Source organism: Cetorhinus maximus, chromosome 10, assembly GCF_964194155.1.
Source record: "Cetorhinus maximus chromosome 10, sCetMax3.hap1.1, whole genome shotgun sequence".
Taxonomy (NCBI): domain Eukaryota; kingdom Metazoa; phylum Chordata; class Chondrichthyes; order Lamniformes; family Cetorhinidae; genus Cetorhinus; species Cetorhinus maximus.
In genome coordinates this window covers 77,038,530-77,065,719 of record NC_135888.1, presented here as the reverse complement: position 1 = coordinate 77,065,719, position 27,190 = coordinate 77,038,530, and the positions used below count along the sequence as shown (strand labels likewise).

Genomic DNA, 27,190 nt, shown 5'->3' with positions numbered 1-27,190 from the left:
AGTAATTGCAGTCCCCACTACTCAAAATGTCCACATTTAATATAAGCAATAGGCAAAAAGGGATAATCATTATCCATTTGCATTAATTCATTTCAAAGTTGTCAGTTTTAGCATCCTAAATGCTCCCTTTATTTTGGCCTGTAACAGCTCTATTTGCTCATTAGTTTGCAGATTTCACTTCCCTTTGGCTTCCATTTCTTCTACAATTTAAAAACACAAGTCTAATATCACAAAAGTTTTCAAAGCCATATCCATAATGTAAGAGATAGCGGGCCGTAACTTTCTCAAAGTGACAATCTGTGTCGGATTGCTTCTCCGTGCCCAAACACCTATGGGATTTTTCTTTCGCCCCCATCTCACCCGCCCTTCCGACTCAGGCTGGGCGAGATCCAGGGAGCACAACAGTCCTCGAGGCCAAGCGTCCAAGTCCAGTTCTGCCGAATTAAAGGAGGACACACCCTTTTTTATGGCCATGGCTACCGTAAACCACGTAAATTAAAGGTCCCAGTGAAACTTAAATGTCCTTGACAGGCCAGGGAGAGGGTAAGTGGATAAGATTTAGGGGGTGGGAGAGTCTTGGGGGTTGGGATCAGAGGTCGGAGGGGGGCTGGTCTGTAGGGGTGGGGGGAGTGAGGGGTCGGACTTCATGTGGGAGGGGTCTGACCTCAGTGGGGTGGGGGATGGGGCTGCAGAGTGCTGGTGGGGGAGAGTCGCGCCTAGTGGCTGGGGGTTTGGGTCTGATCGGGCCTGCGGGGACGTCTTGGTTTGGATATGAGGGTGGAGGATTGGGTTGTTGGGGAAGTGGTCAGGCATCGGGCGGGTTTGGGGGTGAGAGTCGGGCCCACGGGTGGGGCGATTCCCATCCTGGGGGTGTCGGAGTGGGGAACACTGGGGCGGGGTAGTTAATCAGGGGAGGGTGGGGGGGGAGTCTTTTGGGGATGTTGGGGGCTTCAGTCTGGGTCTTTACAATAGGTACCCAGAAGTTAGGTTTTAATTTTTCAGAGTAACTATTGGTGTAACACTGCCAGAACCATCCGAATTTGCAATTTAAATTATGTTTTCATGATTTTTTCATGGTTTCCAGTGCAGGGCAGTTTCCCAGAGGAAGTTCGTGCTTCTGGGAAATTGCCTATCAAACCTTTACCTGTGAAGTTCCGAGAGGGGTTCCCCAGCGCATCTTTGGGGTTACCCCCCCCCCCCCAATCCGACGCTACGAAGCTTGGAAGTTACGGTCCAGTTGAAGGAATTGAATTATAACATGGCAGCTGAATTGAGGGTCGATCCAATGTAGTGGAACTTCAGCAATTTGTTAGTACCTGAACCATCAGACTAGATCACTGTTGCTAGTGCTGTTCAACCAGTGCTGTATATTATATAAAAATTTTCTTGAATCTCAGCTGGTGCCCCTTATCTTCTTACTTTATTAACACCACTATTATACTGGCTGCCACAAATAGCAACAAATTGCATTTGCACCAACATGCCCATTATAAATGGTAGGCTGTATGAAGGTACTTACTTTAGAAACTGCATCTTTACACAAACCATAATTCTGCAGACTTCATATGAAGATAAATCCTCCTTGTAATAGCATACTTAAATAGTAACTCACTTTCACAGTGTTTATCTCTTACTGCTCAAAGCTGTATAGTGAATAATTTTAGCCATGCTGAATGAACAGGAACTTTATAACTACACAACATTCCCTCATGTATGATATTAAAGAAATATTTTGCATCAGTTTTCACCAACAGTAATGGAAGTGAGAATGTTGATATGCTAAAGGAAGGTCTGGTTGGAGGTAACTAGAGAAAGAATTGATTCTGAAAATAGTTAGCAGAACCCATGATGAAGTCGTCTCTGAGAGCTATGGCTATTTAAAAAATGTCAGAAGATAACAGTTCTTGGCACGATATTTCAATCATCTTTAATATGTAAATTGTGTAATTTTACTGGACAGTAGTCAATGCAACACTTTTGTTGAAGAAGAAAGAGAAAATAGATTTCTGAAAGCACTTTGCAGCCAGTGAAGTACTTTTGAAGTGTAGTCACTGTTGTAATGTAGGAAAACGGCAATCAGTTTATGCATAGGAAACTCCCACAAACAACAATGTAATAATGGCCAAATAATCTGTTTTTCTGATGCTGTTTTTCTGATGTTGACTTGCGTGAATAATGTTGGCCGGAACAATGTGAATAACCCCCCCCTGCTCTTCCTCAGAATGGCACCATGGGATCTTTTATGTCCACCTGAGCAGGCAGATGAGGCCTCAGTTTAACGCATCATCTGAAAGGTGGAATCTCCAGCAGTACAGCACTCTCTCAGTACTACACTGGAGTATAAGCTTGATTTTTGTGCTCAAGGCCTAGATTGGGACTTGAACCCGGAACCTTGTGATTCAAGAGGTGAAAGTGCTACCAAGTGAGCCACAGCTGAAACAGAGTTAGTATAAGTGAGCGTTGTTTGGATTGGGGTTTGTGCTGGACACACTTTTGTTCACATATTATATAGATGATTTGGACTTTGATGTATCTAACACGTGTTTCAAAATTTGCTGATGGCACTAAAGTAAAGAGTTTGGCAAATAGCAAGGAGAATGGTAAAAGATTTTACGAAGGCATAGATAGATGACCTCTACCTCTCTTTAGCCCTGAAGAAGAGTCATACGGACTTGAAATATTAACCCTCTTTCTCTCTCCACATGCTGCCAGACCTACATTTCCAAAATTTTCTGCTTTTATTTCAGATTTCCAGCATCCGCAGTATTTTGCTTTTATGATAGGTGACAGGTGTTACCTGAAATTTGTATGGTTTAAAAATTTCAGGTGACAGGTGTTACCTGAAATTTGTATGGTTTAAAAATTTCAGGAGGCAAAATGAGGAATGAGTATGTGGAAAGATGCTGAAAGGTCTGGGATTCAAATAGATAATTGCATGAAAATACAAATGAAGTAATGAAAAATGGCAGCAGCTCTGGGTTTAATCAAAAGGGACATGGGGCTGAATTTTACATGCCCCCAGCTAGCGTGTTCCTCATCAGGAATGAAACCCATCCCACCACCTTCCTACCCACCCCCAAGCTCTCCCACATAATACAGGGGATGGGCACTGAAATTGGCAGCCCGCCCACCATATTTAAATGATTAATTAAGGGTCAATTGGGATTATTACCAAGCAATTGACCCTGATAATTATGCCCATGGCATAAAACATTTGGAATGGGTAGCAGGGCAGGATCGGAAACTTAAATGCTTAAAGGGCGAGAGGAAGGAGGGGATCGCTCTTCGAGGGCTGTTCTCGGCCGGTCACAGGGTGGCCCCCCTTGGGTCGAAACCACACCCCCCCCCCCCCCCCACCTCCTTCCCAGCCGCTCCCTCCCTTAAACCCACCCCCTTTCCCCCCACCTATCTACACAAACTCTCCTGACTTACCTGCTCTGGGGATCCATGGGCCTTTATCATTCTCTTTTCCTGTAGTCCTGGCAGCTGCCACTGATGCCTTCCTGGTGCTGCTGGAACTGCTGGCCAATCCGATTGACCGGCAGCTCCAGGGAGCAGGACTAGGGCCTGAGGTTCCACTCGGCTCTCCTTAGTCTGCAGCACTTTACGACTGCAGGGTGGGTCAGTGTCGAGCACGTCAGCTCCACGCCAGTGTGGTTTGAGGGGGGGGTGCTTGCCATCTGCCCGCCCCCTTACCCATATATTATTCCACCCATAGAGTAGAAAACTAAAGAAGTAATTATGAACTAGTACAGAATATAAATTAGGCCATAGTTAGGTTGGTGTGTGCTACATTACAGAAAGAACATTAAGGACGTAAAGATTGTACAACATAAGACTTCCCCTAAATGACCCCATGGCTGGGAAGCTATAGTTATGCGAAGAGATTAGAGCTATGCTTTCCCGCAAGGATCACCTGAATAGCATTCCCAGATTAATCGCTAATCATCTTAACTGTGTCCCTAAGGCTTAGAATTGATTTATTAGAAGTTTTAAAATTATAAAAAGTTTTGATTGGGTAAACAGGAAAAGACCTTTTCCTCTGGTTTAGGAGTCAGTGACAAGGGATCGTCAATTTAAAATGGTCACCAAGAAAGTTAAGGGAGATTAGGAGAAACTTCTTTATGAAGTAGTTTATTGAACAATAGAGTGTTTGCCACAGGATACTCTGAGACAGAACATTAATGAAAAATTGGATAAATATTTAAACCAAAGGGAGACACAGTGCTATGGAAAAATAGCAGGATCAGTGGGATGGATTTTGCTTTGCTTCAGCAAAGAACCAGTATGGACATGATAGGTTAAATGGCCTTCTCTTTTATAAACTTCTTTGATTCCATTTAAACCGCTCTCCCATAGGGATACCTGATTAGCCATTCCCAGGTTAATGGCTAATGCTCATAACTGTGCCTCTATTCCTGGAGCATATGTGAGTAACACTATAAGTAATTAGCTAGTAATAAATAAATTGTAAAAAGTTTACATGAGCTCACATTGGAGCTGTCCTTATTTTTATTGTTATCTTGCAGTTCCTAGGGGATGAGCCATTTGCTCCCTCTCACCACCTGAGATTGTTGTATTGCATTTAATTTAAAGCATATCAGAATGTTGACTTTGCAAAAATTCTATACATCAGCACAGTAATTACTCACTTAACTTTGTACTTACATTCCTGAGAAGTGCAACTTTAAACGAAACATTAATTGGTTTTACAACCAATGTAAAAGCTTTAGTTAGGTTCTGTAGGATCTTTCCCATCAGTAAAATGCCATTAATCATTGTATCCTGTAAGATTATATACTGTACATTGCTAAATTAATATATTCATAAATAAAACAACTTTTAAAATAAATTTAAAAATATAAAAGAAATGTGCTAATCCATTCTACTTACCTCCCGATTGTTGTCTCTCCCACTTGCCGCCTCTTCCGCTCTTCCTCTCCCACTCATCACCTTGCGCTCCCTGACCCTGTGGCTCATCATCTATTGTGCTCCCCAACCTTCCCATTCCTCACCCTCCTGGTCACAGTCAAACTTCCCATTAACCGCTTCTCCCACTCACTGACCCTCCCACCGGCTGACCTCCCGTTCGTCGCTTCTTCGCCCAGATCCTCGTTGTGAGCAAGGGCTCGGGAAATGAGTGGCGAGAGACAGGAAGCAACTAGCGGAGTGTGAGATCAGCTTCAAGTTGTAAGCTGGAGAGGCGTCGAGCGGAAGGGTGGTCTAGCAGGAGGATTGGGAGTGGGTGGGTCAGCAGCGACCATGTGTGCCGGGAAGTGAGGGGATCTGCTCCAAAATGGCCCCGAACGTGTCTCGCGACCCTATGTCACACCCAGTATGAAATTATGTTTATTGCAAATCCACAATGTTAAACGCAAATACCAGCCCCATTAAAAACACAATGGGCCATAACTTCCAAGCTCCCCAGCGTCAGATTTGGGGCAGTACCCCAAAGATGCGCTGGAGAACCCCGCTCGGAACTTCAAAGGCCAGGACTTGCACGGCAATTGCCCAGAAGTACAAACTTCCTCTGGGCAATTGCCTTTCTCTGGGAACCATCCGAAAATGCGATTTAAATCGCAAACTTTGGATAGCTCCAGCTGTGTTACACAAATAGCTATTCGGGAAAATTCAGAAGAATCAAAACCCCTCCTAACTTCTGGATAACTATTGTAAAGACACTGACCGCCCCAGGGGTCTCCCCCCCAACTACACCCCATATGGTATTCCATTGACCCTACGATGCTGCCCACCCACCTCCATCCCGAGGCTGACCCAACCCGACCAGACACCCACCTCTTTTCCTCCCCTTCTCCCGACCTGACCGGACCCCCTCTCGACCCCCTCCTCCTGATGTCTGACCCCCGCCCCCGCACCTCCGATTTTCCCCCAGAATCCACCCCCTCAACAATGCTATCGACTTACTTTAGGCACTTACCTTCTCCCTGGCCTGTCAATTTCAATCAGACCTTTAAACTTACCTAGTTTACGGCAGCTTATGCCGTTAAAAAAAAGAGGGCGTGTCCTTCATCAATTGAAACAGCTTAAAATGGGGCAACTTAAAGTGAGAACTTACTCTATCCCAAATCATTACGCACATGAACTGAATGTTACTGTTTTGATTCCAGCTGGGACATTTTCTTTATCAGCTGACTGGCAATTTTCAGGGCTTCCTATGAAGACAAGCCCAAGGGATCAATATGGTGGCTTTTCATTGATCTGCAAAATAACAATTGTATTTATTTAGTGGTTCATAGATAAGTGCTTTTTAATAATACTCAGCCATGTTTCATTTAGTTTAAAACTCAGCCACAACTGAAGTTTTCTTGCTTTATGTCCTCTCTGTCAGCATCCACAAATGGAAAGAATGCCAATCCACATTATTTCTTGTTGAGCTGCTCATTGGCAGACCTTATCTCCTCCTTTCAGCATGAAGAATTTGTAATTTTTTCTTCCTTACATAGAAATTCCTCCTTAACTCCCTATTGGGTTTATTGGTGCTTACCTTATTTTATGATCTCTAGTTTTGGACTCCCTCCACCTGGTCTTATACTCTGTCCAGTTATTCCAGAGAACAGTATTGGGGCAATTCTCTGCAATGCCTCCAAAACTTGAATGTAGCATTGATGTCTTGTGTGGAACAAAATATGTTTGTTTATTTTACATTTTTATATGCAGTCAAAATAGCTAGAATCAAACTCAAGCTGGCTGGCAGGATTTTTCTTAAGTGTCTGTTTCACGGATCAGGTTCTCCCATTTATCAGCGTTTGTACTTTGCTTTCATTATTAATTTTCCTTCTTGCCTTTCCCTGATACCTAAACTGTAAATGTATCCATTTTTATTGTCAGGTGGCAGTTTACTATGCTGTGAGTCATGTCCTGCTGCCTTTCATCGTGAGTGCCTGAACATTGAGATGCCTAAAGGAAAATGGTACTGTAATGACTGTAAGGCTGGCAAAAAGCCACATTATAAGGACATCATCTGGGTTAAACTCGGTCGATACAGGTTAGTTTGGAAAGGATATTAATTTTAAAATATTCTAACAGTGATAGGGTATACAATAAATTAAATTGCAAATATTCAGTTCAGTTCCAGTAAGAAAAGACAAAGTGCAAGAAACTAGCATATGTTATCACCCCATTTTTCACAAAATTCACATACAATGTGTTCTGAGACTTAGCTTGTGAAGAATGTTTTTGCAACATTTCTTCCTGGCCCATGAAAATAAATCAACTTATTGAATACCTGTCTAATCTCACACCCTACATTGCATATCCTAAACCAGCTTGTTTTGATATTTCCATGATACCTTGTTATGACCACTAGACTTTATAAGACTTTATATACATTTTAGAAAGTCTCTTTTAAGGTAAAACCAAATGCCCTGGAATGGGGGTGATGTGAAATTGTACTGAACTCTGCCCCGAGACAGACCCATGTGACCAGGTTGCCAAGGAGACAAGGGCCTATGTTAACACCTGAACACCTAAGAGAAGGCAGCTGTTCTTGTTGCTGGAAACTCTAGACCCTCAAGGCATCAGACTCTGTATAAATGAAAACACCAAACACTGAAATGGATGGGCACATTCAAATAATGGGGTAATGTTCTATTTTGCATCATTACTGCCTCAGTTGCTTGCAGTGATGTTCTCATCCAATTACATTCTCATCCATTCAGATGGGTAGCCAATCCTCAGTACTAGAGGCAAAGCACAAGGAGGTGCTTCGTACCTTTGATTACAGTAAGCTTATTTCTCAGATGATCATCTACCCATGTACCAATATTGCGGGATTGCCATTTTTCCTTCCTACTCTTTTGCACGGCGATCATAATGAGTTACACGTGGGAATTTCCCTGTAACTATGTTTTTTTGGAGGAAGAAGACAAGAAACGGGATCTAGCCAAGGTGGTAAGGGGTGCAATACACTCATCTGCCAGGACCACCCATAATAGAGAATATAGGTCAAAGTGTTCCTTCCTCCAACTGTCTTAAAAGCAGTGCTTGCAAAGTTGTGCTTTACAAAGATGACCATCAATGAGTTACTCTACATACTGCAACCTGCCCTATTGTCCACTTTTACCAAAGGCACTCCACCGTCAGCATTTTGATATCAATAACATTAGCCAATCGCTTGTTCACAATACATAAAGTTAATCATGGGATTTCATGATAAGCTCTTGAATTACTTAACACAACAAGGTAGAGGTATTTCTAAGCAGCAAATATGCTGAATAAATTGCATCCCTGGTTGGCCTGATAAAGTCATTATGCTTTCTCCAGCAGTGAAGAGGCATGTGTCAAATGATAGAATTGGCTTGGACAACCCTGATCATCTCCACCCGTTATCTTCTCTCTTGGAGAACAGCCTCCCTATTGAGCCCAACCTCATGTAGCAGAGCTTTGGGATTGCTTCTTAATAATACACTTGATAGAAATGAAGTGCATTAAATAATACAATTAAATAAATAGGATAGACTCTCCAATTTCCAGCAGTGTAGGCCTTCTTTCATTTTCTTGCTATGGCAATCAACCTAAATACTATGAAAAAAATGCTAAGAAGCATATATGACCCTTAGATACACCACAGGTCCACCACACTATCAAAACTTGCTTGCGCACTAAAACTCTACCTTTTAGGGTACCGGCTGTAATTTCACATTCTTAGGGGATTGAATGCCTGTGTCAGAATAGCTTTTAGTAATGAACCATTAAACCTAAATGTTTTCAGAATTCCAATGCATCTTATGCTTTTGTTCCTGTAAGGTGGTGGCCTGCTGAGGTCTGTCATCCCAAAAATGTTCCTACGAATATTCAAAAAATGAAACATGAGATTGGCGAGTTCCCTGTCCGTTTCTTTGGCTCGAATGACTACTTCTGGACTTATCAGGCACGTGTGTTCTCATACATGGAAGGGGACAAAGGGAGTAAAGACAAAAAATGCAAAGGTCTCAACACCATCTTTAAGAAAGGTAATGTCATTAAAAGCAGAAATATTTGGGAATGTGTAACTGAGACAAAGTAACTGAGGGTTATAAGAACTTGAGAAATAGGATCAGTAGTAGGCCATACAGCCCCTCAAGACTGCTCTGCCTTTAGTACAATCATGTTTGATCTTCTGCCTCAACTTCACTTCCCACGCTCTCTCCATGTCCCCTGATTCCCTGAGATCAAAAATATGTTTATCTCAGCCTTAAAAGTCAACATTTAAATGTTGTAAAATGTTATTGCTCTCAATTTTTCTACTTGTATACCTTATCCTAGAAATATGTGGAATATGCTTTGCATTTGCAGGATGAAGAAAATTTTTATGTATAAGAAGGCTTTTAAAATTTCTGCAGTAAACAAGAATCTTCCTTATTTTGATGTTATTAGCTGCCTTAATAAATAGCATCAGTGTGAAAAATAATTGTTTTTTTAAAATTTTAAAGATGGCCTTCAATCCTGCTGAGGTTCAAATATTGGGAGCAATGCATTATAAGTTGCCCGAAGCTGATGAGATGATAAACTTTACTGATATTGTAAATGCACAAGTACATCTGGTATTTCACACTAGCTGTCTCTACAGCACTACAGGAAGCTGCAGAAAGGTTTGAGGAGCTGAAAACCCAAAGAGAGACAAGACAGGCACAGGAGGACAAACGGAATGAAAAAAAACCACCACCATACAAACACATCAAGGTATAGATTGTCAGTTTCTCTCAGAATATACCAACAAGATTGTATCACGTTGCATCAAACACATACAGACTGCGTAATGCTATATAGCCTGCAATACATACAGGATGATGAACAGTACTCTGCTGTTAGAAACTGTAGAATACTGTAGTACATTTACCACATGTAGGCCGGAGAGCCATGCAATGTATCTGGCACATATAAGCTGTGATTTTAACTGACTGGTGGGCAACAGGCTTTGCAGTCTTGGGCAAGAGAAAGCAGCCTGAGGCAAGGCATGCCTCTGGTTTGACAATGGAACTAAAAAATATAAATTAAATTATTTTCTCTGCTGTCTTCTGGACATGCTGCCCTGTGGCACCAAGTTACCTTTACCAGGCTTGTAACATGTAGCGACTTTGCAATTAACACCGAGGTTTGATTGGCGCATCAGACCCTGACCATTGAATCTCAATGACTCCTTCACCTGCCTGGGATGAGGGTCTCTCATACAACCTGAAGCATCCCTGATAAAATGGCATTGGGTTCATGTGCACCATGGATCTGGTGACCGCTCTGCCAGTATTTTAATCACGCACATTCTATTCTTGTTGGTCGCAGGGGGTTAAAATTGGGGTTATAACCTGCAGACTGCAGTGCTGCGCACTGGGGGACACAGGGTTCCATGAACCACACACAGTCTAGAGAGCACTGTTGTGTTCTTCAGTTGTGCTGTTGGGGCCTTAAGATTACATTAACTTTTTCACTGTCTGTTTTATCGGTCCCTTTAGGTTATGGTGATGTATGTCCAGATCTCTCAAATTACATTCCTCTAGGGTAATAAAGATCCTCATGTGTTTGTGCTCCGCATACAAATGGGACATTGCTAACATCTAGCATGGGGCAATACCTGAGATCTATCTCATTTGAGAAGTCCTACTATGAGCATCGTCTAAATGATGTTGCCTTAGCAGGTTTTCCGCATTGTTCTTTCCTATATTGTTGATTCTGACATGGACAATGACAGCTGGTTCTATCTTTCCCAATTCCTTTCATGCACTTCAAAATATCTTACGCTAGCACCATGTGAGCAATGCGCCCTCCCAGGTTGTCAGTTGGGTCTGCAGAGAATACCACCTTCTCCACAGTGTTTTGGTTAGCATTCTTTCCATCTTCACTGCAACCTTCCTCCTTATACCCACAGGCTGAGTACATCATAGCAGTTGGACAGAATTAGTTTCTGAGGTTCATTTATTAATTTTTGCTCTCCTGCTCTCTATTTCTTATTGGATTTTCCAGTAGCTCGACTCGAGCAAAATGATTTTATTAACAGGCAGGTTATATACTATATTTCATGTAAAATACCTCACTTAAAGAATACAACTAAAATTACTAATCTGATTGTTGATGTGGCATTAGAAGAATAAACTGTACTAGTATTTGGAGCACTGATTAATTATATAAGTTTCTGGCTATCTTTCTGGTTACAAAAGCTGCAATATCTATGGGCTTTGGTCTGGTTTGTGTGTGAAAACCGTCTTGTTCCCTCCAGTATATGTTAATCTTGATCATGTTTCTTTGTGTTTATGAAATTAAAGTTAGTATGAAAGTTGATTTTAGCTATTAAATGCACGGTGTACTTCCATCACACAAGGAACTGCGAAACATAGGTTGAGCCAATTTGCAGTGCAAAGTTTACTGTAGTTAGGGAAAATTAGTCTTTGATTATAGGGGTTAAAATCATTCATGGGAACATGGGAATTGCAGAGACAAAGTTGAAAGATAAAACATTTTCCTTTAAAAAAGCTTAACGCTCATGTCTGCATTTTGTCATAAGTTTTGAATAAAGTGAAATGTGCCACAACGTCTCTGCTTCTCCAGCTAAGTGCTGAGGACATAGTTCCATTTGAGGCCTTTGTGAAAAGAAAAAGCATTTTTACTAAGATTTATCATGATATATGCTTCTTTAATTCTTCATAGTGCATAAAGGGTTAAGAACCAGCTTCATTCACAGGAAAACTTGTTTCATTGGTATAATTGTCAGTATTGGTTGGTTTGTCTAAGGGAGGGACCAAGCCATCCTATTTGAATGCAAACATCTGTGGCACCTAATTCTGCAAGCATGTATTCGGTTGGCAACTTGTTGGGATTTAACAGGCAGTCATTAAAATTTTTTGTTCCTGGATACCTTTTAAAAGCCCATCTTGCTCCAATCTTTAAAGAGAGATAGGCAATGTATGGCAAAAAGAAAAGAGCTGCACAAAAATATTACTTGCATCATAATTTAGTCCAGCAGTCTCAAACTTTAATTTGCTACTACTGAGAAGCCAGCTAAGCTTAAGAATTACTGTAAAAATATGTTGTTTGTTTATTGGTTAATTAATTAATTTGTTAATTAAATTCTAAATCAAAATCTGGTGTATCGTCACTCCGTCAATGTCTGAAAGCCAAATGCATATAATAATCCTGGGGCTCACTTACAAAAGTAATCTGAACTATAGACTGATAAAGACATTTAAAAACCCTGACTTGCATTTCCACCACTTCTAGCATGATGCCACCACCAAACGCATTATCATCTCCCTTTTCAGCACTCTGAAGGGACATATTTCCTGCGCAACACCCTGTCCATTCTTTTATCACCACCATCATCCCTTCCCTTTCCCACTGCACCTTCCTGTGCAAGTGGAGAAGATAATACACTTGCCCTTTTACATACTACCTTCTCACTGTTCAAGCCCCAAGCACTCCTTCCAGATGCAACAGTTATTTACTAGTACGCCTTTCAATTTAGTATATTATAGTCATTGCTCACAATGCAGTCTCCTGTACATCAGGGGGGCTAAGTACAGATTGGACAACCATTTTGCGGAGCACCTCATTGAAGTTGCAGTGTGACCCCAAGCTTCCATTCGCCTGTCATTTTAATTCTGCACTCCATTCCCACTCTGACCTCTCTGTCTTTGACCTCATTGTTCCACTGAAGCTCATCATAAACTGGAGGAACAACACTTTATCTTAAGATTTGGGCAATTTGCAGCCTTCTGATCTTAGTATTAAGTTCAACGATTTTAGACTTCTGCTTCCATTTGTTTGTTTTTGGATGACAGATGTTGATAATCATACTTCAATTGCTCACCAATGTCTCCTCTAGACACATCATTAGTTTACTTACCATCCCTTTTTGTTATTTACTATCTCCTGAATACCACCCTATAAGAGACCGTTTTTTTCCTTTCATTCTTTTACTCCCTTCCCCCTTCCGCTGCCCGTGTACTTGTTTCGAACCTGTTTTTTAATTTTTTCCAGTTCTGGTGAAAGGCCATCAATCTGAAATGTTAGATCTGTTTATCTCTCTGCAGCTCCTGCCCAACCTGCAAGTATTTCCATAATCTTCTGTTTTTATTTCAAATTTTCAGCATCTGCAGTATTTTGTTTTCGCAATGTCCTATTTGTGTGTGTAGGTTGGATTTCTTGCAAAGAATGATTATCTTACTTTTGTTATATATTCCGGCATTCTAAGGCTCAATTAACAGATGTATGAACTGTAGAAAGATAATTATGTAATGATTAATTGTCGAGGTTTAACCATCTGCTTTTCTATCAAGGTAAACAAAGCCGTGGGTAAGGCTCAGATCTTCACTGCTGATCCGTCTGAGATTCCACGATGTAATTGTAAGCCAACTGATGAGAATCCTTGTGGGGTAGATTCCGAATGTCTGAACAGGATGTTAATGTACGAGTGCCACCCAACTGTCTGTCCTGCAGGAGACAAATGCCAGAACCAGTGCTTCACCAAACGGCAATATCCTGAAGTGGAAATTTTGAAAACTGCAGGCCGAGGCTGGGGTTTACTTACTAAATTTAATATTAAGAAGGTGAGAAGTTTCCCTCTGTTTGTTTCTAAACATTGAAAGCCATTGGAAAGCATAGCATTGTGTTCTTATTCACCAAAAAACCAGGTTGTTAATCGTGAAAGGAGTGCAGCTGACTAACTGGGTGAAGACTTGGGAGTTTGGTGAGAGGGGAAGTTTTAAGTGTTAATTGTGTTCTTAAATTTTGCTGTTAAAATCTAATCTAGTCTGTAATTAGCAGTAACTGGAAAATACTATGTAAGCAGGTTAAGTTCGTTCTTGCAATTTAGACAGGATAAACTCACTCTCAGGTGTAGGAGGAGTAGTTAATTAGCTAACTGGTTGAATCTGGTTACTGTAGCCCCAGTTCAGTTTACTATAAATTCAGGACTCTTTAGTGCAGCTTTGGCAAATGGAGTGTAGCTGAGCTAACTATGTGAAGACTTGGAGTTTGGTGAGAGGGGAGTTGGGAGACGAAGTTGTTCGTTTCCTCTTTCTACCTTTCTCACCCCATAGAAATTGGTTCTTCCTCTACCACAGGAAAAGGAACTAGCTGTTTGGTGAGTATCTGGTAATTGGGTAAGTTCTATTCTATCCCTAATGTTTACAATAATACATAATTTGGTGATAAAGTTAATAAAATATATAAGATAGCAACATAGATAAGTAATTAATATAATAAAATAATTATTTAAAGCACATTAAGGATGGCAGGACATGTCATGTGTCAAGGCTGCAGCATGTGGGAGCTCCTGGATAACTTTGTGATCCAGGGCAAACACGTCTGTAGTAAGCGTTTGCAGCTTGAGGAACTTCGGCTCCTAGTCATTGAGCTGGAAGCTGAGCTGCAGTCTCTGCGACACATCAGGGAGGGGGAAAGTTACCTGGATGCTTTGTACCAGGAGGCAGTCGCACCACTTAGGATAGGGTCTTCTGATTTGGTCAGTGGGCAGGGACAGGAGGGTGTGACTGCGAGTGAGGCAGGTAAGGGGACCCAGAGGGGAAGGAGTGTGAGCCTCTGCAATTGTCCAATAGGTTCAGCTTGTTTGGATGAGAGTGGGGGCTGCAGGGTAGATGAGCAAACTGACCATGGCACTGTTGTACAGGAAGCCATCCAAGTGGGGACAGCAAAAACGAATGTAGTGGTAGTAGGGAACAGTATAGTAATGGGATTAACACTGTTCTCTGTACCAAAGAGCAAGAATCCAGACGGATTTGTTGGCTGCCCGGTGCCAGGGTTAGGGGCATCTGCTCAGGGCTGGAGAGGAACTTGCAGTGGGAGGGCGAGGACCCAATGGTCATGGTCCATGTAGGTACCAATGGTGTAGGTAGGATGAGGAAGGAGGCTCTGCATAGTCAGTATGAAAGCACAGGAAGTTAGGAAAAGGTGGAGGAGTGGCTCTGTTAATTAATGATGGTATTAGCACAGAGAGGGATGTCCTAAGTTCAGGAAACGTAGAAGTGGTCTGGGTTGAGATGAGGAATGATAAAGGCAAGAAGTCACTTGTGGGAGTGGTGTACAGGCCCCCTAATTGTAACTACATGGTAGGACAGAGTATAGAAGAAGAGATAATGGGAGTTTGTCAGAAAGGTACAGCAATAATCATGGGGGATTTTAATCTACATATAGACTGGAAAAATCAGATGGGCAATGGTAGCGTAAATGAGTTCATAATATGTTTTTGGGATAGTTCCTTAGAACAGCACTTTCTGGAGCCAACCAGAGAGCAGGCTGGTATTGAGCAACTAGACAGAATTAATTGATAACTTCCTAGTGAAGGCACCCCTAGGTAGCAGAGATCATAATATGATTGAATTTTACATTCATTTTGAGGGAGAAGTGAGTGCGTCCAAGACTAGTATTTTAAACTTAAATAAAGGCAATTATGAGGGCATGAAAGCAGAGCTAGCTAAAGTGAACTGGCAAATGAGGTTAAGGGATATGTCAGCAGAAGTCCAGTAGCAGACATTTAAAGGGATATTTCAGGCATACACAGAATATATACATTCCAATGAGAAAGAAAAATTCCAAGGGGAGGGCCCACCATCCGTGGTTAGCTAAAAAAGCTAATGACAGCATCAAACTTAAAGAAAAATATATAATTATGTAATGATGGATGGCAGGTCAGAAGATTGGAAAGAATATAAAGAACAGCAAAGAGTGACAAAAAGATTAATAAAAAGGGGAAAATTAGAGTATGAGAGAAAGCTAGCTAGTAATATAACGACAGATAGTAAGAGCTTCTATAGATATTTAAATAAGAAAAGAATTAACAAAGTGAGCGTTCGTCCCTTAGAGAGTGTACCTGGGGAATTGATAACGGAAAGTAGGGAGAAGGTGGGTGAATTGAACAGGTATTTGCTTCAGTCTTCACTAGAGAACACGTAACACTTCGGAAATGGCTGGAAATCAGGAGATGGAAGGGAGGGAGGAACTCGGGAAAATTATAATCACCAGGGAAGCGGTATTGGGCAAATTGTTGGGCTGCCAGCTGACAAATCTCCAGGTCCGGATGGACTTCACCCTAAGGTTTTGAAAGAAGTAGCTAATGAGATAGTTGATGCACTGGTTTTAATTTTCCAAAATTCCCTAAATTCAGGGAAGGTTCCATCAGATTGGAAAATAGCAAATATAACTCCTTTATTCAAAAAGGGAGAGAGACAGAAATAAGGAAACTATAGGACAGTTAGCCTGACATCTCTCATAGGGAAAATGTTAAAAGCTATTATTAAAGATGTTATAGTAGGGCAGTTAGAAAAATTCAAGGCAATCAGGCAGAGTCAATGTGGTTTTGTAAAAGGGAAATTGTGTTTAACCAATTTATTGGAGTTCTTTGAAGGAGTCATATGTGCTCTGGATAAGGGGGAACTGGTGAGTATACTGTACTTAGGTTTCCAGAAGGTATTTGATAAAGTGCCACATCAAAGGTTATTACAGAAAATAAAAGATCATGGGGTAGGGGATAACATTGGAATGGATAGAAGATTGGTTAGCTAACAGGAAGCAGAGAGTTGGCATAAATGGGTCTTTTTTTCTGGTTGGCAGGATGTAATGAGTGGTGTGCCACAGGGATCAGTGCTGGGGCCTCAACTTTTTACAATTTATTTAAATGACTTGGATGAAGGGACCGAAGGAATGGTTGCTAAACTTGCTGACGATACAAAGATAGGTAGGAAAGTAAATTGTGAAGAGGATGTAAGGAGGCTACAAAGTGACATAGATGGGTTAAGTGAGTGGGCAAAGATCTGGCAAATGGAGTATAATGTGGGCAAACGTGAACTTGTTCATTTTGTCAGGAAAAATAAAAAAAGACGCATATTATCTAAATGATGAGAGATTGCAGAGCTCTCAGATTCAGAGGGATCTGGGTGTCTTAGTGCATGAATCACAAAAGGTTAGTATGCAGCTACAGCAGGTAATTAGGAAAGCTAGTAGAATGTTATCACTTATTGTGAGGGGAATTGATGGCTAAAGCAGGGAGGTTATGCTTCAGTTGTACAGGGCATTGGCGAAACCACATCTGGAGTATTGTGTACAGTGCTGGTCTCCCTATTTAAAGAAAGATGTAAATGTAAATGTGTTAGAAGCAGTTCAGAGAAGGCTTACTAGACTAATACCAGGAGTGGGCGGGTTGTCTTATGAGGACAGGCTGGACAGGTTAGGCTTGTATCCACTGGAACTTAGAAGAGTAAGAGGCGACTTAATTTAAACCTTTATGATCCTGAGGGGTCATGACAGGGTGAATGTGGAGAGGATGTTTCCTCTTGCGGGAGAATCTAGAACTAGGGGTCACCATTTAAAAGTAAGAGGTCGCTCATTTAAGACAGAGATGAGGAGAAATTTTTTCTGAAGGTTGTGAGCCTTTGGAACACTCTTCCTCAAAAGTCGGTGGAAGCAGAGTCATTGAATATTTTTAAGGCACAGCTAGATGGATTCTTGATTAACAAGGGGGTGAAAGGTTATCGGGGGAGGCAGGTGTGTGGGGTTGAGGTTACATTCAGATCAGCCGTGATCTTATTGAATGGCAGAGCATGCTCGAGGGGCCAAGTGGCCTACTCTTAATTCGTTTGCTCATATGAGAAGCAGATATTACCTGTGCTCCGTTGAGGAAATCCTTTGTCAAGAGGGGACACACTGGGCACAATTTTCAATTCGGCGGGCGCACACCATCAGCGGGCCGGGGAGCGGACCACTGATCACGATCGACCCCCAACCACGATTTCTCACTGGCTGGCCAATTAACGGCCACCCAGCGTGAAAGGTGCGTTGAAATGCTCAGCACTGCCGGGGTGGAGGTGGGAGGAGGGCGAGCGCTGATGTAAGCACGGGCGCGGGAGAGCGCAGAATGAAAGCTGCCTGAAGGCAGAGAGCTGCCTTAGGGAGCTAAAAGAATTTAAAAGCAATGAATAAAGATTTTAAAATGTAGAAAAAAATGTCCACACATCAGAATCAGTCATCTGAACATATAGATGATAAATTCTGTCCAAACATTTTTTTTAAAATTAATATCGGAAACCTCATCCTGCACTTTGAATGGGGTTTCAAGTAAAATGCAAAGTCCGCCTGGCCACTTCGCCCGTCTGCCAACCGTAAAGTTGGACGGGGCACGAAAAGTCAGAGTTACTTACAACTTTAATGACCTTACTAAGCCTCTTAATTGTTGGGGGGCATGCTTCCGACTTTGGTGTGTGCACGCCGACCAAAATATTGCACGAGCGCGGGATGCTTGACTGATGTCATCATGCGCTATTTTAGGTTCAAGCAGGCCGGGCGCATGCTCTCATACCAAGCTAAAAATTTTGCCCAGTATTATTTGCTTGTTACTGCTTGTTTTTCCAACTCTAAAAAGTCAGTTGAATATTTAAAAACTGAAAAATCCTCGATGAGAAATACTTCTTTGTTGAAAGTATTTCATTTTTTTTGTTCCCCTCCAATATGGGATTTTTAAGAAATTCACTGTTTGACATTATTATAAAGTTTGAAAATACTTTTGTCTTCACAGTGGCTTGGTGGATAAATGCACTGACCAATCTAGTGCTAAACTATACAGAGTGGATACTTCCAACTGGGGAACCCATTGGGTCACTACAGTTGGCTTCAGCATCCCAGGGATATGGAGGGGAAATTTAGTCAGTGTGCATTGTCCTGATACTATGCAATGTAGGCTGCTTGGAAATTCACGTGTGCAGGCATTGGTGTGAGAAGAGGATCACATCTTCTGCAATACCCTCTGCAGTTGAACAATTTGTTAATATTAGCTGCTTTTATATTGGTGTTATTTTAAATCCTATTCTAGGTGATCAGTACCCTGTCTCCTGGCCTTTACAATATGGCTCACTTATCCCAGCAACACACTCATAGACACATGGAAGCTGGGTCCATGAAAATGTTGCTGGAATAAGAGAACCATATTTAGCAGTGTGAACACCAGAAGCTGGATCATCGACGCAGGCCTCCTTGAAATCGCATTGAAATAAGACCAATGTAAAAGCTGCCAAGCATTGCTTAGAATTAGGGTTGTGAACACAAATGATAATTTGGCCAAAAGTGACATCCTGTGCTAACACTTATTGAACCCCCTAATGTCCACAGGGAAAACATACTCCTGAAAGGACACCACTGGCCAACAGTAATGGAGCACTCCCATTGACACTGGGCATCAAAAACAAAACCTATGCACTACTGGAACACATCCACATCCTACAAATTGATGGAAGCTGCACCTCACAACGCATCTCCTGTTGACTGCCAACATCGCCAACCATAACCTGATAACTGAGCCAGAATCACAGGATAGGTACAGCACAAAAAAAGGGGCCACCGGCCCATTGTGTCTGTGCTGGACCTCCAAAGGAGCAATTCACCTATTGCCACTCCACCACCTTCTCAGCATAGTCCTGCACATTCTTCCTTCAGATAATCCAATTCACTCATGGATGCCTTGATTGAACCTGCCTCCACCACACTCTGTGACTCACTGTCAGGAAACAGTGCATTCCAGATCCTAACCACTCGCTGTTTGAAAAAGCTTCCCCATTTCGTCATTGTTTCTTTTGCCAATTACCTTAAATCTGTGCCCTTGTATTCTTGATCCTTCCACCAATGGGAGCAGTTTTTCCCTATCCGCTCTGTCCAGACCCTTCATGAGTTTGAATACCTCTTTCAAATCACCTCTCAACCTTCACTTCTCCAAGGCAAACTCCCAACTTCTCCAGTCTATCTACATAACTGAAGTTCCTCTTCTCTGGAACCATTCTTGTGAATCTTTTCTGCACTCACTCTAATGCCTTCACATCCTTCCTACAGGGTGGTGCCCAGAACTGGACACTTAGAAGTGGTGAAGTCCCAGGTTTTAACCTTCGATGGAAAACCTGGACAACCCTCAACCGCTTGAGGACAGGCAAGGGAAGATGTGGCCACTTGCTCCTCAAGTGGAACATGTGGAACAGTTCAAATTGTGACTGTGGCCATGCAAGTGAGACAATCACACATACGCTGAACTTCTGCCCTCAGATAACCATCCCTGGTAGCAGCACAGCCACTGTGTCAGCTCAAGCCGTTGAATGGATTGTTAACCTCAACACCAAACTTTAACTGCCTCCCTAGCCATATGAATAATACAAAAAAATTGGCCAAGATACTGGGGAGATACTACCAAATATGGGACAGTACCATGAAGGTGGAGAAGACAAAATTAGAAGGATAAAATTTGTTGGGAATTGAGACCTGATGAATATCGAGGAGTGCAATTGCCCTTTTTTTCATTCATGGGTGTGGGTGCCATTGGCAAGTATTTACTGCCTATCCCTAATTACTCTTGAGAAGATAGTAGTGAGATGCCTTCTTGAACAGCTGCAGGATTTTGTGCTGGCGACGAGGAACGATGGAGGTTATAGTTCCAAGCCAGAAAGGTGTGTAACTTGGAGGGGAACTGCTGGTGGCATTCCTATTTGTCTGCTGCTGTTGCACTTCTAGGTGGCAGAGGTCGCAAGTTTGGAAGATGCTGTCTAAGAAACCTTGGCAAGTTGCTGCAGTCACAGAATCATTGTGATCATGTTAAATAAATAAATAATTGGCACTGATACTGTCAGAATATCTTCAGAAACTCACGTACCTTAAGTGTTTTGTTAAATATCTTATGATACCACTAAAATGCAAACAGTTTCCAGATGTAATTTATCTGCAACTGTCATATTATTCAGCTGCGTTTTAGTAGTCGTGGTGGAAAAATTATTGCATATTGAAAATTTAGATTATGCCCTTGCTTCTAAAATCAAAACCATAAAAAATAAATGTGCTTTACATCAAAGGTACCAGCACATGAAAATCTTTGGGAATGAAGACCAATGTGAAATAACATTCAATGGTTTTGCAGTGACCTATTCTACAAATATGAATTCAAAAATAACGCAGTTATGTTCAACTGGTATAGGACGCTTGTGAGACCTCACTTAGAATACTATGCACAGTTTTGATCTCCATACTATAAAAAGGACGTGGAAACCCTAGAGAAGGTGTAAAAAAGATGTACAAGGATGGTGCCTGAACTGAGAGATTACAACAATCAGGAAGGATTGAATAGGTTGGGATCTTTTTAGAGAAGATTTAGATGAGGCTTAATGGATGTGGAGAGAATGTTCCATTCATGGTTGGATCCAAAACTAGGGGCTAGAAATACAAGGTAGTTACCAATAAATCCACTAGGGAATTAAGGAGAAATTTCTTTACTCTGGGAGTGCTTAGAATGTGAAACTTGCCAAAAGGGTAATATGTATTATCTGATGAAGTGGAGTCTTATAATTCTGGATTTATTTCTTCTCATTAGTAATAAGATTGAAAGAATCAATTGGGTAATAAAATACCCAACATTGATATCACTTTGATAATTGTCGAAATTATAATAGGCTGAAAACATTAAAAACACTTGTTGGGAATTGTTTTGACTGTAGTTTAACTAACTGTTAAAAGTGTGTTGGGAAATAACTGAAAAGAAAAGCCCTTAAGAACAACACACAAATATTTTGTTATCTGCTATGTCCATTTTCACACTGCTGAACCTGCGCCTCTATTATAGGGACAGTTCGTGAATGAGTATGTGGGTGAGGTGATAGATGAGGAGGAGTGTTATGCTCGAATCAAATACGCACAGGAACATGACATCACCAACTTCTACATGCTTACTCTTGACAAGGTAATAACTTCTACATGCTTACACTTGACAAGGTAATAACTTCAAACCAACAAAACCTGTGGAACTAAAAGTAAAATGATAAATAACTCATGAGTCAAATCTGCACAAATCGCCTAAAACCTGGATGCATGGTATTGCCAATCACTAATTGAGTTGAGTGAGAACGGGTGATGAGTGGGTTTATTGGCCTTTAGAAAATGTGTTTGCATCCAGCCTGAACTGCTGAGATGAAACTCTCCTCTGTCTGCTGGCTTGTAAGGGTTTCTTTCAAGTAAATTTGGGGAGCCTTATTAGAGCTCCTAATGGCAATGACACACTAAATTGCTTCTAGCTCACAAATAATTGGTAATCTCAGAGACTACAAAATGGCATATAACTGCTATGCCTGACGAGGAGTACTTGGTACTACCCTGAGAAGATCTTCCATGTCTCAAATGAAAGGTGTTCCGTTTCCCAAGTACATCTCATCTCACTGAGACCAAAAGTTTTCAAAATAAATTTAGAGCAATGGTGCACAACATCCTTAGAAATGGTATGCATTTTTGGTCTGCCCAGATCAAACACATGGAATGTTCTACTCAGTGAGAGAGTGAACATGATTTGGTGACTTGCCAGCTTTTGCTTTTGTTGTGTTTTTTGTTATGTGTCTCTCTGTCTGATTTCTTTCTGTTTTTGCTGTTTTTAAGTATCTCTACCATTTGAATATTATTTATGCAAGATTGTTTTATCAATTGATAAATCATCAAAAGATGATAAACCTGTGAAAAGTCATTTTCAAGTTCAGTGGAAGCCTAAGATGGTGTTAATCAACTTACTTAAATTCCTATCCTGATGTTCATCTGTCTGAGACTGTTATTTGGGCCCTAAATAAACTTGGGTACAACTAGTTCTACATTACTGTTTTGCTGTGGATATGCAAATATTACTAAGATTTTCTGATAATATGTATATGCAAAGTATACACCTATAGCTTGTTTAGCACTCCTAATGCGTTCCTATAAAACGACGTGCTAAATGAAAACATACTAAAAGAAAATCACTTTCCCATAAGAAAACATGAAATAATGATGGGTTACAATCCTGACATGTAATTTTTACATTAAAAACCTATTGGTGGCCTTGAACCTAACTAGCTCAAAAAGGGAAACAGCAAGTGGGAGAGGCGTTGATCGGACGGGTAGGGAGAGTGAAGCGACAAGCAGGAGGGCTGGATAGGGAAAGGGTGAGTGGAAGGGTCAGGGACGAAGGTAAGTGAGGGAAATGGCAAGTGGGGGAGGCAGCGAATGGGAAGGTCGGGAAGGGAAACAGCGAGTGGAAGAGGAGATTGATGAGTGGAAGGGTCGGGAGGAAAGTGGCAAGCCAGAGAGACGACGAGAAGGTCGGAGAGGCAGTGAGCAGGAGGATTGGAAGAGGGAAACAGCAAGCGAAAGGGTTGATGAGGGAAGCGGGGAGGCAATGGTTTGTTTTTAAAAAGGACTTGGCATACACAGTAACCATGCTAAAACAAAAATGAAGGCAGTGCTATTCAGGGAGCATCCCTAATTTACAAACTGTGCTAAAATGAAATCATGCTATAGAACACGCTTTAAGCAGGGGGTTGGGGGTCGGTGGGCATGGGGAATACTTGTACTCTTAATTCATAGTCTTATGATGCAAAAATCATTGAACTACCACAAAATGTAGTTAATTCACAGGCTTCAGTGAAATCTTTCATATTGGGATTTTTTATTTTCCTGAATTAAAAATTGTCAGTGGCTACATGTACTTTTGTCTGCTTTGCTAAGATTATGGAAAATATTTTATGTAATGACTTTCTAAACTTCATAAAGGGAGTGTAAGTTTAACTGTGAATTTTATTATCAACAGGACCGGATTATTGATGCAGGCCCAAAAGGAAATTATTCACGCTTCATGAATCATAGTTGCAAGCCAAACTGTGAGACACAGAAATGGACAGTGAATGGAGACACTCGAGTTGGACTCTTTGCTTTATGTGACATTGCCGTTGGTAAGGGATAGTTTTGAACGTCAGGGACTTAAGATGTACACTAATGTGGGATCATCATCTAATTGGATTCAAGCAAGGCCCCAAACCAGTGTAATTGTTAGTTAAATTGTAAAGGTAAGAATTAGTCAACATGAGTAGATTTTGCATAACGAAATAGCGCAGTGGGGGGGTGTTGGCGAGTTAGGTGAGAATACTTCAGGTTTATATCTCATTCTGATTGTTAAAGTACACAATTTTCTAGACAGAAAATTGGACTGAGGCAAAAGTGTTCTCACACACAGGCCAGAGTTTGTTCTACTCAAAAAATTTTCAAGGTTCAGGACGATTCCTGGGTCCCAATCCTGTGCATTCCAGTTGCAATTAACAGGCTGTCTCCTCATTCATAATCCATAACCTCCTGTGGAGTAGCAGTTGAATCGGATTACCACTCTGCTCCTAGGCTGGGATTTTCTGATCCCGCCCACGACAGGCATAATGGTGGGCAAGAGGAGAAAATATTGCAGGAGTGGAAAAGTCAGTTTCCTGTCGACGTAAAAGCAGGTTGCGATTGTCCACTCCTGCCCTCAATGGTGGCAAGCTTTTTCCACTGTGCCATGTCAGGAATCCCATTTGAATACATTAGAATATCATGAATGCTCATTATCAAGGCAACTCACTGTAATCATGCCCCCACGTTGGATCAAAAGGCCTCGCTGGCTACTGATTAGACTGGCGGGATTCAAAACTGCATATAAGCGACGTGCACCTGGCGACCTGCACTTCACTTGTGACTTTGAGGTTTGCTCGTCTACCTTGCATCGCGCAGCGCTTGCAGCACCTCACACTCTGCGCTGCCGTCACAAGCAGCACAACTCCGCTTTCAAGGAGGGTTACAGAGGCAAGGCTCTATATACCAGACCAGTAGTAAGGCGGGAGTGGGTTGTGATGTGTTGTAGGGCAAGGGCTTGACTTGGGGGGGGTGGGGGGGAAGACGAGGCAAAGGCTTGACTGCGGGGAGGGGGAAAACTGGGGAAGTTTGTACTCAGACATATAAATACTGTGGCTAGAAGAGCAGGTCAGAGGCCAGGAACTCTGCAGCAAATAACTCATCACCAGACTCCCCAAATCCTGTCCACCATCTACAAGGCACAAGTCAGGAGTGTGATGGAATACTCCCCACTTGCCTAGATGAGTGCAGCTCCAACAACACTCAAGAAGCTTGACACCATCCAGGACAAAGCGGTCCACTTGATTGGCACCCCTTCCACATTCACTCCCTCCACCACCGACGAACAGTGGCAGCAGTGTGTACATTTACAAGATGCACTGCAGGAACTCGTCAAGACTCCTTAGACAGCAACTCCCGAACCCACAACCACTACCATCTAGAGGGACAAGGGCAGCAGATGCATAGGAACACCACCACCTGCATGTTCTCCTCCAAGTCACTCACCATCCTGACTTGGAAATATATCGCAGTTCCTTCACTGTCACTGGGTCAAAATCCTGGAACTCCCTCCCTAACAGCATTGTCAATGTACCTACGCCACAAGGAAGGCAGCTAACCACCACCTTCTCGAGGGCAATTAGGGATGGGCAATAAATGCTGACCTAGCCAGCGACGGCCACATCCTGCAAATGAATTTTTAAAAATCTGATTGTTCCAGTCTATATGTAAAATCCCGCCACAGATGATCACTGTACTTTTCTGACAAGCTCCCACTATAACATTTTTGACTCCCCATCCTACTGTGTGGCTACTGTTAGGGCATCTGTACACCACTCCCACAAGCAACTTCTTGTGTTTATCATTCCCCATCTCTACCCAACCACTTCTGTACCCTGGTTTCTTGAACTTAGGTCATCCCTCTCTATTGTGCTAATGTCACCTTTAATGAACAGAGCCACCAACTTTTCTTAACTTTCTATCCTTCCTAAAAGTCACATACCCTTCAATATTCAGGCCCCAAATCTGTGCCATCCTGTAGCTATGTCTCTGTAATGGCTGTTAGATTGTACTTATTTATCTGTATTTGCAATATCAGTTCATCTGTTTTGTTTCGACTGCAATGTGCATTCAAATACAGAGCCTTAAATTTTTATTTTTTTTAAATTATTTTTGTAATCTCTAGCCTTATCTATTGGTTTACTCTTAGACTTGTAGTCTCTGTCCCTTCCTGTCATGGTCTGTTTATCATTTCCCACATTAATACCTTCTTCTCTTACTTTGTCGTTACTCTTTGATTGACCACATCTTCTGACATTCGATCTCTTGCCCCCATTATTTATTTTAAAAGCCCTTTCTACTTCCCAACTTATGCAATTCGCAAGAACATTCGTCCCTTCATGATTTCAGGTGTAGACTGTCCCAACGATACTGCCCCCATTTTCCCCAGTACTGATGCCAGTGCCTCACGAGCCAGAACTCACTTCTCCCACACAAGTCTTTGAGCCACACATTCATCTCTCTTATCTTATTTGCTCTGTGCCAATTTGCGGGTGCTCAGGTAATAATCCGGAGATTTATTACCTTTTGAGGTTCTGCTCCTTGACATAGTTACTCATGCTGGCTATGCAGAAACTCTTTCCTTGTCCTGCCTATGTCTTTGGTACATAAATGAACCATGACAACTGGATCTTCCCCCTCCCTCTTCAAGTTCCTGTCCAGCTCTGCCCTGGCACTGGGCAGGCAACACAGCCTTCTGGACTCTCACTCTTTGCTGCAGAGAACAATGTCAATCCCTCTTACTATAATGTCCCCTACTACCATTACATTCCTGTTTGCTGCCCCGGCTTGAACGGCTTCCTGTACCATGGTGCCATGGCCAGCCTGCTCATCCATCTTGCAGAGCTCACTTTCGTTCACGGAAGTTGTGAGCACCTGTTTGACATTGCGAAATCTGAGGCTCTTCCACTACTGTTTACTCGGTCCCTTTACCTGCCTCACTCACGATCACATCTTCCTGCACAGGATGTGAACCCAGATGGAGATGTCAGGTTGTGTGTGGGAGAATGAGTGGTGATGTCCCTTGCACCTAGTGTGTGAGGTCCCTGTGGACTGTCATCCTGTGAATGTTTGAGGGGCTTGTGTGAGTGTGAACTGACTTACCCTGGCAGTGCGGATGAGTACATTTAACCGTTGCTACACTGTACCACTGTTCTCCTGCTGACTGAGTTGGCACTCACCGCCACAGACACCTCCTCCCAAGCTGGGTTGGTGACCTTGTTGGACCTCAGCTGGCCGTCCCAAGGGTAGAGAAGGTCATGGCGGGCCTCGACAGGGCCCAGAAAGTGACCCAGCAAGGCGTCACGAAACTTGGAGGCTGCACTCTTCCTCCTTTTGGGGGCCACCTCTCACCTGGAGCAGTCCTGGGCTGCAGACATTAAAAGATCTGTGTGCAGATGCAGTTTACATATGGCGCCCAGAGCAAACGTCCACTGAAGTCACAGCAGGGTGGGCAAACGGCAGGCCACTCTCCGCGAAACGGCGTGTCTCCAGC

At 42.2% G+C, this 27,190-nt stretch overlaps 1 protein-coding gene across 1 annotated transcript in view; it reads left to right on the top strand.

Moving 5' to 3' along the window:
- LOC144685771 (uncharacterized) overlaps window positions 1-27,190 on the top strand; it is a 219,738-nt gene that overhangs the window by 166,160 nt on the left and 26,388 nt on the right. The window contains exons 19-24 of the mRNA XM_078550630.1: window positions 6,850-7,006; window positions 8,767-8,972; window positions 9,569-9,681; window positions 13,266-13,535; window positions 21,587-21,703; window positions 23,570-23,711. Of these exons, the coding sequence (XP_078406756.1) occupies window positions 6,850-7,006; window positions 8,767-8,972; window positions 9,569-9,681; window positions 13,266-13,535; window positions 21,587-21,703; window positions 23,570-23,711 (1,005 nt within the window). The remainder of the gene's footprint in view (window positions 1-6,849; window positions 7,007-8,766; window positions 8,973-9,568; window positions 9,682-13,265; window positions 13,536-21,586; window positions 21,704-23,569; window positions 23,712-27,190) is intronic.